The sequence below is a fragment of the Hermetia illucens genome, chromosome 1, assembly GCF_905115235.1.
Source record: "Hermetia illucens chromosome 1, iHerIll2.2.curated.20191125, whole genome shotgun sequence".
Taxonomy (NCBI): Eukaryota; Metazoa; Arthropoda; class Insecta; order Diptera; family Stratiomyidae; genus Hermetia; species Hermetia illucens.
In genome coordinates, this window is record NC_051849.1 from 150240579 (window position 1) to 150257661 (window position 17083).

Below are 17083 nucleotides of genomic sequence, written 5' to 3' on the forward strand. Positions count from 1 at the left end.
TAAGTCAATATGCCATGAAGCCGGGTCCCTGTTCCGATATTGCTCGTTGATTAGCACTAGATCAGTTTTACCTCTGCAGCAAACTGTGCTAGTAACTGGTGAGCGCTTGCATTCCAATGCATATTAATTTGTAGGATGCGGATCATGGTAGTCGTGTCCGAGCCCTTTCTAGTTCCGCCCTAAAGATTGGACACCGCTCTGAACCCGCAGTGTGTATAACGCTTTCACCTGACACGCCACAATTCCTTGCGCAGAACAATTTCATTGAGGTTCTTCGCTTGATGACCTACCTTGCCGCATCCGCGGCATGCTGTCCTTCTGTCGGGTCCCTTCTAAGTTGACGTATGTTCATGGTCCGCATTCGTACCCTGCATACTACCCATCCAACTTGGATTTTTCCCCTGTTGAGAAGTTTTCTCGCATCTGTATCAGGTACTTCCATCACAGCGAGTTTTTGAACTCGAACATTCATAGAAGAATGTCCGGCGCCGTACACGCTGCTCTATGCAGATGACGTTCTCTTAGTGTCTCATAATAAAGGTCGAGTAACTTGTCCAAAAGTGGAATGATCGCCTGGGGGAGTGTACATTTTTCTTTTCATCAAATATAGTCATATGAGGTATCAAATGCAAGGTCTCGATTAGTACTTTTGGAAGCCGGTCTTAATTTCAATATTCGATGGGAAGGTGGGGAGTGCGGAAGGTTGAAAGTGATTTTTTTAACGGACCCATTCTCAGAAAGTACCCAACCGAAAAATCTAAAAAAATCGTGCCAATGGGACAAATGCACAAAACCTTTCATACCTGAAGCGTCCAGTTTCCGGTTTCCAGACTTGTTGATAGTGGTATCAGTCAATCCACTGACACTCCAATTGTTACTTCTGGTCCCAATTGGGAGAAATTGAACCCTCTTTTACTAAGGTATCCGAGATTTAATTTCTTTCATCGCCACAGCGGCTGGGTACTCACGAGTAGTTTCATCGTATTGAATGTAGGTTTTAAGGTGATTGAAGGACGGTTCAAAGTTCTCAATGCCGCTTAGCTATTGCTGCGCTTGTGTTTCAAACCCTGGGTCAATCACCAAGGTTGTCGGTCTTAGGACCGCATATACTTCAGCCTGAAAGACCCAAGGAAAGAGTCTATTTCTTGCTTTTATCCGGAAGGTTGACTCGTGCTCCTGAATCCTGAATTCAGCTCTCCCAATATCTTTCCCAATGTTCTGTGCTCCCATGCCCGTTGTTTCATTATAGACTTAAATGGATTGCTCTATGAGCCGGGCTCACTGCAGTGCTCTGAATGAATATATTCAAAAGCTGCAAATTGAGTAGAATCTAAAACTACGGATATTGTGCTTATAGAGCCAGTAAGATCCAGACATACAGTTCTTAGCAGCGAGGCGAGTTTACAATGGAACGCTTCTGTCTCATCTTAATCCATCGCACTACGGATGCATAGGCATCATAATGATAGCTCGTTTTATCTTTCCTCCTACATGATCGTTCGAAAAGGCTTTTTGCCTAAAATAAGTCCCAGATATTTCATCTTTGAAAGGCAAAGACAATTCAGTATCCCCTTTTTGTAAATAACACTATTGTGGCTTTATCTGCATTTACTGAAAGCCCGTATTTGAGGTAGCAGCTGTCAATTAAATTAATGGCGCATTGTATATGTCTACACACTGTGCCGAGGATTCTTCAGTTCATATAACAGTGAATCGTCTTTTTTTGCTTCTGCTGTCATGCAGCGATCAACCTAGAACCTAGTTCAGTTTATAGCAATCTCTGCGTTGGTATAGCATTGACCTATTTAACTAACGTACTGTCGACACCAAGCTCTTCGGTGGTATTACGAAGTTTTTGGAAAGTAGCGTCGTCAAAAATCCTGCAGTGCCATTCGAACACCCGCATCGCGTATTTGCCTGTTAGCATTGCATCTTTTACCTTGTAAACAAAGGAATGAAGAGCAGACTCACATGCTGCAAAGCATGATGGTTTTCATTTATTGGGTGCGAAAACTCTCTAGATATTTTCGGCATGAAACAGGCGCTATATTGTCAGTGACAGCGACCTGCCCAGAACTGAGTGATTTAAGTATCTCGGATCAATACAACTTGCGTTCTTTATAATCAACGTAACTGTAAATGTCTCAAATCCCAAGTGTTGTTCGCTCTGTTGTTCTCGACTATCAAAGACAATGATCTCCGCCTCGTGGTAAGAGACGAAGATGTTGCGTTGGATCAGAGGTGTAACATGCTGTGGTTAGGTCCGAAATGAGGACATCTCGCCATGGAAGAACTGCAAGAGGGGTGTTTTCGTATGGTATTGCCATGTAATTTGCGCTAACGAGAACCCAGAAGCCTGACCTGAACATCGAAATCGATAGAAAATGACGTAAAGTTCGATCGAAACAGCTTGAAACTCTAGATGATGATTTGAGAGCCTCTAGACTCGACTCGAATCATCCGTATGACCGAGAAATGTGTAAATTCGATCTAGCCAAGCCGACTTGGGGACAAAAACTGGAGAAAAAAATAGAAGTGATCACGTCTTCTTAATGAATCTAGAAATAGAGTTCAATCGACTTCAAGATTCCTGAAGAATTTTTGAAGTGGTCAAAGGATTGCTCATACACTTCAGTCTGAAAGACCGTTGCATATTGTCTCAAGAGAAAAGCCCACTGCTCGTTTTTATTCGGAAGGTAGACTCAAAAAGTTTACTGAAGAAGGGAATATTCCTAAGATACCATCACCTTTTATTTGTAAACAACTTCTTATATACTATTTTATATATACGTTTCAATATATAGTAAATAATTGTGTGAATTTCTGGCAATTATTGAATTATTCATAGAAATTTGTTTCGGGCATGATCAAAAAAGCAAATATAGAGCCTTCCGCAATCAGTGGTCAATTTTTACTAGCAAATGTTTTCATGATACATGCAAACTGAGAATGAAATCACGTGGAACTGCATTAAAATCGCTGGCATAACCAAATATCAATGGGAAGATGAGATTCGCCTAAAAAAAGAATCTAATTGCTTTGCAGTGTGACATCTATATTAACGAGGAGTAGATTGATTGATTCAACAAAATAATATGATCCGAACAAGCTTTTACGTCAAGCATTTTTTGAAAATCATATCATTTCCATCTTTTCACAGATGTAAATAACAGTGTAGACTAATGACGCTAATTATTGAGTTATTCTTGGTTAACTGAAAAAAGTTAGAGTCTATCAACTATCTAACTACCTTACATAAATTATTTATTTCTGTACGGGCAATACGCTCCTATTGTTACCACAAAATAGATCAATTTTAAGATAAAGACTACTAAAAAAGTAGCAACTATCTAATATCCAGTCAGCCTAAATCTTTTACATTGAGAACTAAGTAGTTTCTTAAAAATAAACTGAACAAATTCTAGGAAATTTTTATGATCAGGTTTTGGGGAATTTGTTGAAACAGCATAAGCTGAAAATTGGCCTAAAGCAACATGAATATTCTCATAAACTACTTTGATTTCACAGTTTCAAATAGTTGTGATCCACCATGGGTTGGTTAAGTAGTTGCATTTCCAGATTTACCAGATCGACTTTAAAAGCCTTGATCACTTCTGCCATACAGGGTCGAAGATCACAACCGATAAAAGCTACGCTGACGAAATCCGCGCACGGTTGTTGGCAGCCAACTGAGCTTATTTCAGGTTATAAAAACTGTTCCGCTCGAAACGTCTCACCATAGGGTTAAAGCTCTTACTGTACAAGACTATGATCTTGTCAGTCCTAATGTAATCTTCGAGGACTCGGATCGTTAGCAAGAGAAATTTCGAACCCTCAGCCGCGTTCGAGAGACGAATTTTTGTCCCCCTACAGGAGAATTATCGATTTTATAATATATGTGTATAACGCAAAATTTATGAGCGATAGCATGACGGTGTGGTTCTGAAGAAAATCCCACTCACCTAATCCAGATGAGCGATGTGGATCCAGCCCGGGAAGTCTTTCCGGGCAATATCTATGGTAGAAAAGAAAGAAAAGAAGAGCCAGCCACAGATGAAGCGATGGTGTAGACCAGGACGCAAAATAGTTTTAGATTTTCGACCGGATACCCGATTGTTTTGAGCCAATTAAATTTGCTTTGGACTTCAAATTCCTCTAAGACTTTGCCCCGATGACACGTGACATTTTGCGTCATCATATGTCGCTCTGATGATAGTTCGAAAGCGTTTTCAAAGTCGATGAAGAGCGTTCAGACTGCAAACATGTAAGTATTTATCTATCCAATTTTAGAAATTGTGACTAACTCGCTTAGCTAAATTGTTTTGGGACATGCTGTTACATGCTTGCAGCCATGTGCTCGCAAATACCACCTTGCACGTCATCCTATTGCACCGCACACACGTAATGATACGCAAAACCGTTAAGTCATGAAATCAGAATCCCGCGAGCCTGCTATCATTTTCTTCCAGCATACAAATTCAAGCAATGGGCAGGGAAATGAATCTACTGACGCAAATACTCCTCTACTTGTCGCAATCAAAACGGATGCCCTTCTCCCGAATTATTATATTTAATTCAAGGAGCAGAAAAGTGGATTTATAATTACGTATCGCCCTCAGAGGGAGGACCAAATAAGTAACACAATTTACGTTTAGACCAGACCAGACATTTTCGCGAGCGCGGTTGATAATCCCAACGAAGTGGGAACTAAAACGTAGTTTGTTATCGAACTTTACTCTCATATCTTTAAAGGAGCTCAGAAGTGGTAGGCGTTGTCTACCAAGGGAGCAGGAAAAGGATGTTGGAGAATGGAATTTGCTGCTATTTACTGTTAGCTTGTTTATCGAGCATTCCATCTGCAGAGTATCTAGGTTGGATTGTAAAGGTGCACAGACCATTGGAGACGAAACAGAAGCACTTAATTTAAGTAAACATGGACCGATGAGGATAGACGGAAGGTTATTTATAAAAAAATAGGAATAGTAGGAGATCTAGTATGGAGCCTTCAAGGACTCCAGAAGAAGGAGATGGAATGGGATGAGTAATCAAGACATGAGGTAATGGAAGAGGGGAAGTTGACCAGGGAAAGTATATTGTGGATGAGGCACATTTAGCAACGAAACTGGTAAAGTCGGAAAGGTTTGAATATATAATGGTTAATGTTTCATAAAGCCGTGCTGCTTTCATTATGAGGTTACCGAAATGTGCGGACAAACATTCGTCGACATTGAATTGAACGTAGCTGATTTTTGCCCAGGGTTGGACTTAAACCGACAGAACTTCGGTTCAATAATGACTGCCGGTTTTGAAATAAGGGTATGTATACGAAAATATGGAGAGGTAGCGCTCAAGCCTGTTGTGAAGGAAGAGATCGAGACTGCGATCCAAAGTATTTTTGGTCATGTCGAATTGGAGGGCAGAGCAAATGTTCAGAGAGAAGGGAATCTGAAAATTCGATATCCCTAAAAGCTGCCTAGCATCCTGATCGAGGCCATCGCTCCATTTTAGGCAAGGTCTGCCTCGTCTTCTTTTTTTACCATAGCTATTGCCCCTAGAGACTTTCCGGGCTGGATCATCCTCATCGACATGGATTAAGTGACCCACCCACCGTAATCTATTGAGCTGGATTTTATCCACACCTTGACGGTCATGGTATCGCTCTTAGATTTCGTCGTTATGTAGGCTACGGAATCGTCCATCTTCATGTAGGGGGCCAAAAATTCTTCTCTCGAACGCGGCCAAGAGTTTGCAATTTTTCTTGCTAAGAATCCAAGTTTCCGAGGAATACATGAGGACTGGCAAGATCATTGTCTTGTACAGTAAGAGGTTTGACACTATGGTGAGACGCTTCGAGCGAAACAGTTTCTGTAAGCTGAAATTGGCTCTGTTAGCTGCCGACAACCGTGCGCGGATTTCATCGTAGTTGTTATCGGTTGTGATTTTCGACCCTAGATAGGAGGAATTATCAACGGTCTCAAAGTTGTAGTTTTCTATCTTTATTCTTCCCGTTTGACCAGTGCGGTTTGATGTTGTTGGTTGGTTGGTTTTCGGTGCTGACGTTGCCACCATATATTTGTCTTGCCTTCATTGATGTGCAGCCAAGATCTCGCGCCGCCTGCTCGATCTGGGTGAAGGCTACCACGATCCGAAAAGTAAAGTTCGAGGAATGGGGGTGTATCAAAACCGCTTTGGGTCTCTGTTGGTGTTCATCAAGGAAGCGCCCTCTCACAACTCCTCTTTGTTCTTGTTATGGACACCGTCACACGGGACATCCAACGTCCAGCGCCCTATACACTGCTTTATGCAGCATTTAATAGCAAAAAGGATCTCGAGCAACTTGTCCAAAAATGATTAAATCTAAAAAAACCTGAATTTTTGACGACCGATCCCCATCAAACAAGCACAATCACTCTCAGCGGCAGTGGTCTGCCCAGAATTGAATGATTTAAATACCTCGGGTTAACGCTATCAGCCAATGGAGAACTGCGTTATGAAATTGCTTCACGCATTAACATCCGTCCTGTCGTTCTCTATGGTTCTGAGTGTTGGCCGACTATAAAAGACAATGAACGGCGTCTTGCGGTAATAGAGATGAAGATGTTGCATTGGATTACTGACGTGACACGTTTTGATCACATCGGAAGTGAGGATATCCGCCATCGATATGGGGTTGCACCGGTCGTGGAAAATTGCTAGAGAGGCGTCTTCGATGGTATGGTCACGCAATTCGCACTAAAGAGATTTCACTTGCCAAGATTGGTCTGAACATTGAAGTCAATGGTAAACGACCAAAAGGCCAGCCGAAACAACGGTGGCTTGATAAGCTGAATGGGGATTTAAAAGCCTCGAGATTGCATCCAGATCAGGCATCTGATAGAGCCAAATGGCGAAACCGATCATGACGAGCCGCCCCCGCTTGTGAACGGGACAAACGCTGAAGAAAAAGAAGAGGAGGGCAACATATGATGGGGCAAAATATCACGTGCATCATCGAGGTAAATTCTCCGAGAAATTTGAGCTAAACAGCGCAGTCCGCCAGAGTTGCATTTTGTCACCGATATTATCTCTTCTTGTTGTTGATGACGTTCTTCAAGCTGATTTAATTATTGGGTTGGGGAAAAATAAATGTCGTATTTTGTCAATAGGTGGCGACACTTAAACATTCAACAATTCAACAGAGTCGGTCGAAAAAATTTGTGAAGTTTATGGGCCCGATACTCTATCGATTCGCACAGCACAGCGTTGGAGCGTTGGTTCGATCAATTTCGTTCGGGTGTAGTGGATGTCGAAGATACACCCCGTACTGGTAGGCCAATCGTCGTAGAAACCGATAAAACCGTCGAAATCATCCAAGTAGATCGGCATGTGAGCATTTGCTCGATTGGCCAGGAACTGGGTATAGATCATAAAACCGTTTGGAACCATTTGCAGAAGATTGGATTCCAAAAAAGCTGGATGTTTGGGTGCCACACGAATTGACGCAAAAAAAATCTCTTGGACTGAATCAATGCCTGCGATGCACCGCTGAAAGGGAACGAATTCGACACATTTTTGAAGCGGATGGTGACTGGTGATGAAAAGTGGATCACGTACTACAACTTTAAGCGAAAAAGATCGTGGTCGAAGCGCAGCGAGCAGGCCCAAACCATCGCCAAGCCCGGATTGACGGCCAGGAAGGTTTTGCTTTGTGTTTGGTGGGATTGGAAGGGAATTATCCATTATGAGCTGCTCAACTATGGCCAGACCCTCAATTCGGTCGACCGTTTGAAGCAGGTGATTGATCAGAAGCGGCCAGAATTGGTCAATAGGAATGGTGTTGTGTTCCACCAGCACAACGTTCGACGTCACACATCTTTGATGACCCGCCACAAGCTAAGGGAGCTGGGATGGGATGTCCTATCAGACCCACCGTATAGTCCGGACCTGGCACCAACTGATTACCATCTCTTCCGGTCCATGCAAAACGCTGTTGGTGCTACTAAGTTAGTCTCAAAAGAGGGTTGCGAAAACTGGCGGTCTGAGTATTTTGCAAATAAGGAGGGGATAATGAAGTTGCCTTCTAAATGGCAACAAGTTTGCAAACAAAACGACGCATATTTGACTTAAATCGTATAATTCTAAGTATGTTAAATAAAGCATCAAATTTCGATCACAAATACGACATTACTTTTTCCCAAACCCAATATTATGAATTTTTATCAAAGTTGATTTAATTCATGATTTTTATAAAAAATCTTCTGATATAAATCATTTAATCCTGTGTGGAGCTGAAGCATATCGCCAGGAAACGTCAACGAAGCGTGTATGTCCTCTTAAGAATTCCGCTAAAAAGAAATATTGTAGAGGCAAATTTCCTACTTAATAATTTGGCCGCGGAGTAATGAAGGAATTTTGGGCCATAAAATCTATGGCCACAATGATCGTTGGTGCAACAATCCAATTGAACCAGGGCCTTGAAGGGTGTTAGAGCACTTTATTCAAGAACGTAAAGGTACACTACAGGATTACAGTGGTGTGGTCAGCATTGCGCTCGCCCCAGATTATTACCCTGATTTGACTCATTCGCAGCTGAGTCGACTGGTATCCGACGTCAAATCACGATACGAATCCCACTGCCACTAGTGAGATGTGAATCGAGACCTTCCTTACGAAAGTGTTGTGCTCTAACGACTGAGGTATCCGAGCAATCCCATGCTGTACGGGAAAAACTGGATGAAGAACATTTAGATTGTTTGATAGGTGACAACGTTGTAGGACGAAGGAATGGTGTGCGCCATTCTGTGGGCAGTCAAAGAAGTGGACGCTGTAATGTTGTTGAATCTGGGTACTTACTGAACATGGAAGATTCTAAATTCTCCGACAACTAAATACTTAATTGTTTACTTCGCATTTCAGCTTAGATGCTACCCTTATTTATTACAGAAATAAAGCAAATTAACATTTATGCATATGCACACTTACCCAAAATTCAAATCAATCCAGTGATGCAGCCTCTCTGAGACATGTTGACTTTCCAACGCTTCTCGATGCTTTGCAATAAAATCTTCTGGGCAAGTGGCCCATGTAGGTAGCTCCAGATCAGGCAAATCCTCATGAATGCTCTTAAAAACCATTGGATCGGAGAAGAATTCAGGAATGCATTCATCCGGAGTCCACTCTTGCAGCCGCTGGATAGACGCGGGGTATTCAGCGGGGACCCATATTGGCCGTACGTGTTGACATAGAACATGTTGCGGGGTTCTGCGCGCCATATACACAAAATACGTAATTTCGGAAAGAAAGTCGGAAACGTGATGGGGAACCTCATTGCCAGTAGTCGGAGTGAACATGAAGTCCAGATGCGGATCTCCCTTGTTGATGCGGTATTTAGACTTGCTCAGATCGCGCCAGTTTTGCCCGTTGCGACTTGCAAAGTCGGTGACCCACGGCATAATGTGGTGATACTCTGGGCTGCCTATCCTTCGCCCTGTCATATTATTAAGAATCGTTAAGTAATCAAAGTTGGACAGTTGCCCATTGCACCACATTTCGCAATATTCCCTCAAGGAAAATTGCTGCAAGTCGTACGCGAATCTTAAATCAAATTTCGCGCTTTCTGTAAACTCGTCTGTGGGATCTGTCGGGGTATCGTCGGCATCCAAGCGGCTAATGTTCGATTCAAGATTGGGAACTATTTGGAGCCAGAGATTCTCTTTAAAGTAAATATCATGCAGGGAAAGGTCCCCAATCAGCATTCCGTTGTCGTGCAGGTACTTAGTGAATTGCAAGATTTGGTAAATGATGAACAGCGTCTTGTTGTGTGATTTGCCCAGAACCGCTGGACTGAACGTGATGCAGTCGTGTAGTGAAGTCTCAATGGTGGGCGGATAGAAAATTACAGAGATATGACTCGACGTTTCGATGGCAATCAGAGCGGGAAGGCAGTTGGCGTGCACGTCCGCGTGATAGGCGACGAACTGCTGATCGACGGGGGATTTGATGCGATCTAATTTCGCGTGGATTATGCAGCACCCGAACATCTTTTGAATGAGTTCCTTGAGTACGATGTCGTAAGGGATCAAGTCGAATGCGGAGCCATTCGGCCTGCTTGCCCCGGCATTTTGCTTATTCAGTCTACTGTGCGAGTTGGTGTACTTTCCCCATGCCGTCTTCCAAAGATGCTGATAGTTTTTGGTGGAAACGAATGTGAGAATTTGTGCGAAAGTTAGTGGGAGCTCGTGATCTGCTTCCAATCGGTTTCGGGGCAATGGGATGACTTTGTGGTTGAATTTTTTAAATATTTGAAAATACACTTTAGTCCATGGATGGCCGAGGTAGGATTGCACTCTTTGGTCGAGACCCGAGTACACGGGGAACTCTTGTAGTTTCTTTTGCTCGTCGAGGCACCTGAGCCAGCCCTTGTCGACGACGACCAAGAACCTGTCGGGGCTCCCAGTGACCTTCTGCACATGTTGTTTGGGGATGCCCAGGTCTTCACACACTGATTCCATTTTCACAGAGCACAGAGGCAGCTTTTGCGGAAATTACTCTAATGTTTGTAAACAAATAGTAAACTATTCTTTTGTTCCCGTTCATTCGCGGGGTTAATGGTTAGTGTCAAATCGCGAGCCGAGAACCAACTTTACTCGGATTTCCTTTCAACATTATCACGACGCTTATACTATTAATCAATGAGAATAATTTAGAGGCAAGTTCGAGCGCTTCGACCGCGTGCAAATCGGAATACAAATTTTCATGGCGGCGGAGAACAAATCAATTTCTTTATTTACGTATGTACACAGAAAAGCCGTCAGCTGATTTTCACTTATCACACTTGACACGAATATGACAGTCCGATAGTACCTGGAGCGAACGTTTGTGGCAGTGCAGTCGTAAAGAGTATGCTGACCGAGATAATCGGTTTGGAAAGTAATTTCTGTTAATGAACCGTTTGGAAGCTAGGTAACTAAATGATATTATGAGAGGCTGATTACAATTTTTAAGGTTTTGTCTAAAACAAAAACTTATTAAAATCGGTTTACTGCCGGTCTGTCTGTCTGTCCGTCATACGCATTTTTCTTGGAGACGATTATAGCGATTGACACCAAATTAACAGTGAATTACATCCTTTTACGTCGAATTTAAGAGGGGGGGGGGGTCTTCATACATGCAAAAGGGGGGTGTAAATATAGTCATGTATGGTATTAAATGATAGGTCTCAGTTAGTACTTTTCGCCTCGGCCTGGATGGAAGTTACAACGAAGAAATCGGCAACGAAAACGGACTAACAATTTCTCATGAAATTTGCGCTTTTGTACAATAGGAATAATAGGAATAGGAATAATATTGGCGAGTGGGGAAGTGGAGTAGAGAGACACAGACGTAATTCGTGAAAGAAATGCAGAGACTTCTGACAACAACGCTTAATAACCAAATTCCTGTTTATATTTGACCCTCGTACATAAGGAATTAAAGGCATTATTGACTAAGCGTGACGTGTCCGAACACCGATACTGTGCGAAATCAATGTAAATTGAGCGTACCGTGCATCGTGATAATAGAGAATTTTTTATTGCGCTGGTTATGGAAACAGAACCTACCTAAAATGGCCTCACTGATATCTGGTCGCCTCAGTGAGTAAGTTAGACCTTACCGTGTTACGAGGGGCTATGGCATGACGGACCTTCTAACCCCCATACTCATGGGAATCAAATGAGTATCCGTAATAAAATAAAAAAAAACTGCAGTAAATAAAGCGGGACCCCGTACCACATACAATCAGGCGCAGGCATTTCTTCGGAATATTGAGAACCAGGTGATTACTCCCAAGAAGGGAGAAGCTGGAATGTCAAGCAGTGGATCCAAGGTCAGCATTGGTATAGTGCGAGGACAACAACCAACAAACACCACTGCTCAAAAAGCAGGAACTAGCAAAAGCACGTCTGAGATAAATATATCAGACGTCAGAAAGGAGACAGGTCTCAGTGGCGCAGGCGCTAAATGGTACCTGCGCTACCTGAAGGAAGGCTTGAAACTAGAAGAGGCTTTTAAGAAGGCTCAGGATAGACCTAAGTCATCTTTATCGGAAACAAGAAAGCGGGGAGCAGCAGAGATTAGCCCGCATGAAGGGAATGCTCACAAAAAATCCAAACCTGACTCCAAGGGAAGAGAAAACTCGGGCAGGTCAGGGGTGACTTAGGACCATATTTCTTAAATTGCCAGGCTCGGAAGGAGCAGAACCGTTATATCAGGAGCACATATGCACAGTTTTTCTCCCAAATGCGCGACAATAGAAACGGAAGATTTCATGGACCTCCTAATCGCTTAAAATGAGGCTCTACGGCGATTATGGAGAGTCTTCAGAAGCAAGGTAGAGGGCAAGTGTGAACCCCTCACGATCGGGGTAGATGACCGATCACTGTAGGCAATCAAACGTCGGAGTTGCTATATCAACTATCGATTTAGCATGTGCATAGGGAAAAGGCGAGGATACCCACCTCGGCGGAAACACCGAGCGAAAAGCATAGGAAGACCCCGAAGAAGTCTCGAAAGCCATAGAGGCGGAAAGGACTGGATCAACTAGGGAAGTAGACTTGCTGCCCAGTGAACATGGATAATCTAGACCTAGAATTTTCAGGCTGGACAGCGGCACGCAGGAGAGCACCATGTCGGAGGAGGAGGACGATACTCCGACAGTGGAGAAGAGCTCCAAACAATAACGGAGCCAATGGCCAGCACTAAGATAGCTCAGATAAACCTCCACCCTGCGAAAGCTGCATCTGCCGTAATTGCAAGGGCAAGTTCCAAGGAGAATATTGGAATAGTGCTGGCTCAGGAGCCATGGGTGTACCGGGGGCAGATTCGCGGTCTGCAAGGAGGAAGCAAGCAGGTAATTTGGGACTCCTCTTGTAAAAAACGAAGAGCTTGCATAATTCGTAAACGTAATTTAAAATATATATGTCTTTCAGAGTTCCGGACCTTATGGCTATCCAAGTCTCATTTGAAGCCGGGAGGAGCACTCGAGAGGCAGTCTTGGCATCGGGATATTTCCCAAGAGTCGACATCCGGGTTCCACCGGAACAAGTCGTTAAACTGGTGAAGTACTGTGAGAAGAGGGCGTTGGCAGTTCTTCTCGGCTGCGATGCCGAGGCCCATCACGAAATTTGGGGAAGCAGCGAATCCATCGAAGAGGTGAGTACCTTATTGAATTTATTCTTAGCAATAAGTTAGAAATATACAACTTAGGGAACACCCCAACATTTGTGACCAGCACCAGACAGTAAGTACTAGACATAACTCTAGGAAATACTTTAATGAACGAGCTGGTCAGGAATTGGAGGGTGTCGGATGACCCCTCTATATCTGATCACAGAATAATCAGATTCGACATTGAGGGTAACTCTGAGATAAAAAGAATAACAAGGAATCCCAGGAGAACGGATTGGGAATCCTATGTAAGGCACCTGAGCAACAACATGGCCCATCTTTAAAGGGGCGGTGACATCAGGAGCGAATTGAAACTAGAGATAGTGGTGGAAAACCCCAACACACTCGGCATTGATGCATATGGGGCCAGCTAAGACAGTTTAGTCATCAAGGGTTGTACCATGGTGGAGCAGGAACCTGCCCAGAATGAGAACAGAGGTACGAAAACTCTTCGACCGGGCAAAACAAACCGGGACTGGCAGAGGTATAAAAATACATTGACTGCGTATAGCAACGCGAACAGGGAACCAAATGGAACAGCTTAAGGGAATTCTGTGAAGGGATCGGATAGATCACAGAAACAACCAGACTTTACAAAGCTGTAGCCAAAGACGGGGCAATATCCTCTGTATGTTTGAAGAAGAAAGATGGGACTTTTACCGGGAATGACGCGAATAGGGTACAGCTGTTTCTCAGAACTCATTTCCCGAGGCCCTACCCCACGGCGGAAGGCGACAACATTCTGCCTGACACCCCATCAACGAATAAAATGGGAAGAAAGGAAAACTGGAAACTAGTGGGAACTTTTAAACCACTGAAATCACCCAGAGTAGATGGCATTTTTCCAGCACTAATCCAGAGAGGCCTAGGAATCATCTTAAGGTCTCTTCTGAGGTTGGTAAGGGGATCATAGCCCTGGGATATATACCAAGCGCATGCAGACGGGGAAAAGCGATTTTTATTCCGGAGGCGGGTAAAAGGGATCCTTTTCACCCTAAGTTTTCAAATCAATTTGCCTAACATCGTTCGTGCTCAAGACGGTATAGAAGTCATAGACTACTATATCAGAACTAACGGTCTAAAGCGTAATCCACTACATCAATGTCAACACGCTAACCGGGCAGGACGGACAACAACAATGCAACCAAAACCACCATAGTACCATTCACTAGGAGACGTAAGCTTGATCAGTTGAGAGCCATAAGGTTACATGACATGGAGGTGAAACGAGAAACGGAGGTAAAGCATTTGGGAATTACGCTATTCCAAAAAATTACTCTGGAAGAGTGGTCGAAAAACCACGAGGGCTCTGATTACTTGTAGGTCCATAGCAGGAAAAAAAATGGCATTGTAGCCCGGAGATATTACTTTGGATATACATTGCAATAGTAAGGCCAATGGTTACCTATCTGGGCAGAAAGAACTGAACTAAGCACACAACCCAGGGAGTTACACAAACTCCAAAGACTGGCTTGAATGTGTATCAGTGGGGCAATGAGGACATGCCCAACGGCACGCCTGAAGGTCCTTCTGGGATTAACCCCTATCCATCTGCACATACAGATGCAGGCAGGGAGGACAATATTCAGGATGGCCGGGAGTATCAGTGAGCGGTGAACTGCCTTAATTGAAGGAAGATTGATATTCTTTCTAGACGGTATCCTGAATTACTAATACCAAGGGATAACACAACAAAGTGTACCCTTTGATAACAAGTTTGAAACACGTTGGAGTAACAAGCAAACTGGGGGAGCGTGTCTGGGACATACCGCTAAAACTAGCACCTGTTTAACTGGTACACAGACGGATCCCTTCCAGCAGAGGGAGCGGGTGCCGGTGTCATTCATCATTATCAACGGCGCAACAACCGGTATCCAGTCTAGGCCTGCCTTAATAAGGAACTCTAGACATCCCGGTTTTGCGCCTAGGTCGAGTTGTCTGGCGTCCTGGCCTACGCCATTGCTCCATCTTAGGCAGGGTCTGCCTTGTCTTCTTTTTCTACCATAGATATTGCCCTTATAGACTTTCCGGGTGGGATCATCCTCATCCATACGGATTAAGTGACCCGTCCACCGTAACCAATTGAGCCGGATATTATCCACAACCAGACGGTCATGGTATCGCTCATAGATTTCGTCGTTATGTAGGCTACGGAATCGTCCATCCTCATGTAGGGGGCAGAAGATTCTTCGGAGGATTCTTCTCTCGAGCGCGGCCAAGAGTTCGCAATTTTTCTTGCTAAGAACCCAAGTCTCCGAGGAATACATGAGGACTGGCAAGATCATTGTCTTGTACAGTAAGACCCTATGGTGAGACGTTTCGAGCGGAACAGTTTTTGTAAGCTGAAATAGGCTCTGTTGGCTGACAACAACCGTGCACGGATTTCATCATCGTAGCTGTTATCGGTTGTGATTTTCGACCCTAGATAGGAGAAATTGTCAACGGTCTCAAAGTTGCATTCTCCTATCTTTATTCTTCCTGTTTGACCAGTGCGGTTTGATGTTGTTGGTTGGTTGGTCTTCGGTGCTGACGTTACCACCATATATTTTGTTTTGCCTTCTTTGATGTGCAGCCTAAGATCTCGCGGCGCCTGCTCGATCTGGATGAAAGCAGTTTGTACGTCTCGGGTGGTTCTTCAGATGATGTCGATATCGTCAGCATAGGCCAGTAGTTGGGTGGACTTAAAGAGGATCGTACCCCGCGCATTCACTCACCATCACGGATCTCTTTCTCGAGGGCCAGGTTAAAAAGGAGGCATGATAGGGCATTCCCTTGTCGTAGACCGTTGTTGATGTCGAATGGTCTTGAGAGTGATCCTGCTGCTTTTATCTGGCCTCGCACATTGGTCAGGGTCAGCCTGGTCAGTATCATTATCGATTTCTTCGGGATACCGAATTCCCTCATGGCCGTGTACAGTTTTACCCTGGCTATGCTATCATAGGCGGCTTTAAAGTCGATGAACAGATCGTGCAACTGTTGTCCATATTCCAACAGTTTTTCCATCGCTTGCCGCAGAGAGAAAATCTGATGTGTTGCTGATTTGCCTGGAGTGAAGTCTCTTTGGTATGGGCCAATGATGTTCTGGGCGTATGGGGCTATCCGGCCTAGCAAGATAGCCGAGAATATCTTATAGATGGTACTCAGCAACCTCTATAATTACTGCACTGTGTGATATCTCCCTTTTTATGTATGAGACAGATAATGCCTCGTTGCCAATCGTCAGGCATTGATTCGCTGTCCCATACCTTGAGCACAAGTTGATGAACCACTTGGTATAACTAAAATTGGTGGTGGCAGTATTTTTCCGTAGTTTTCAATTGGCGGGACCTCCAACTCGCCGATGTTCTGGTTGTTCAGTAGCTCATCAAAGTATTCAATCCATCGCTCCATTCTGTCGGAAATCAGACTTTCTTCTTTGTCTCGGCAGGATGAGCATCGAGGTGTATAAGGCTTCATCCTGCTGACTTCTTGTTAAAACTTGCGCGCCTGGTGCGGTTGCTCCCCGTCATTTTCTAGTTCACAGACTTGTTGGTTCTCCCAGGCTTCCTTTTTCTGTCTGTGAAGTCGCTTCTCCGCTCGACGGGTTCGTGATAAGTCTCTGCGCGTGCCCGCGTTCTTTGAGAATGCAACATTACTCGGTATGCGGCATTCTTCCATTTCGTTGCTAGCTTACATTCATCGTCAAACCAGCCGTTCCGACTTTTTTTGCGGCTGGGGCCAAGTATCTTTGTGGCCGTACCCCCGATAACGTCCTTCAGGTGGTTGTGAAGATCATTTGTTGATGCTTCACCTCCAGGTCCTCTGTTGACTGCGGTTATTGCGGTATCCATTTCCCTCTTATAGGTGTCGCGGAGGGCTGTGTTATGGATGGCTTCAGTGTTAACTCTCACCTGATTAT

The 17083-nt window shown here is 44.1% G+C and overlaps 1 protein-coding gene across 1 annotated transcript in view; it reads right to left on the bottom strand.

The window, feature by feature from the left end:
• LOC119656543 (WD repeat-containing protein 81) overlaps positions 1–10804 on the bottom strand; it is a 44897-nt gene extending 34093 nt beyond the window's left edge. Inside the window, exon 1 of the mRNA XM_038062903.1 lies at positions 8962–10804. Within this exon, the coding sequence (XP_037918831.1) occupies positions 8962–10490 (1529 nt within the window). The 5' untranslated portion in view covers positions 10491–10804. The remainder of the gene's footprint in view (positions 1–8961) is intronic.
• Between the last annotated feature and the right edge of the window lie 6279 nt (positions 10805–17083).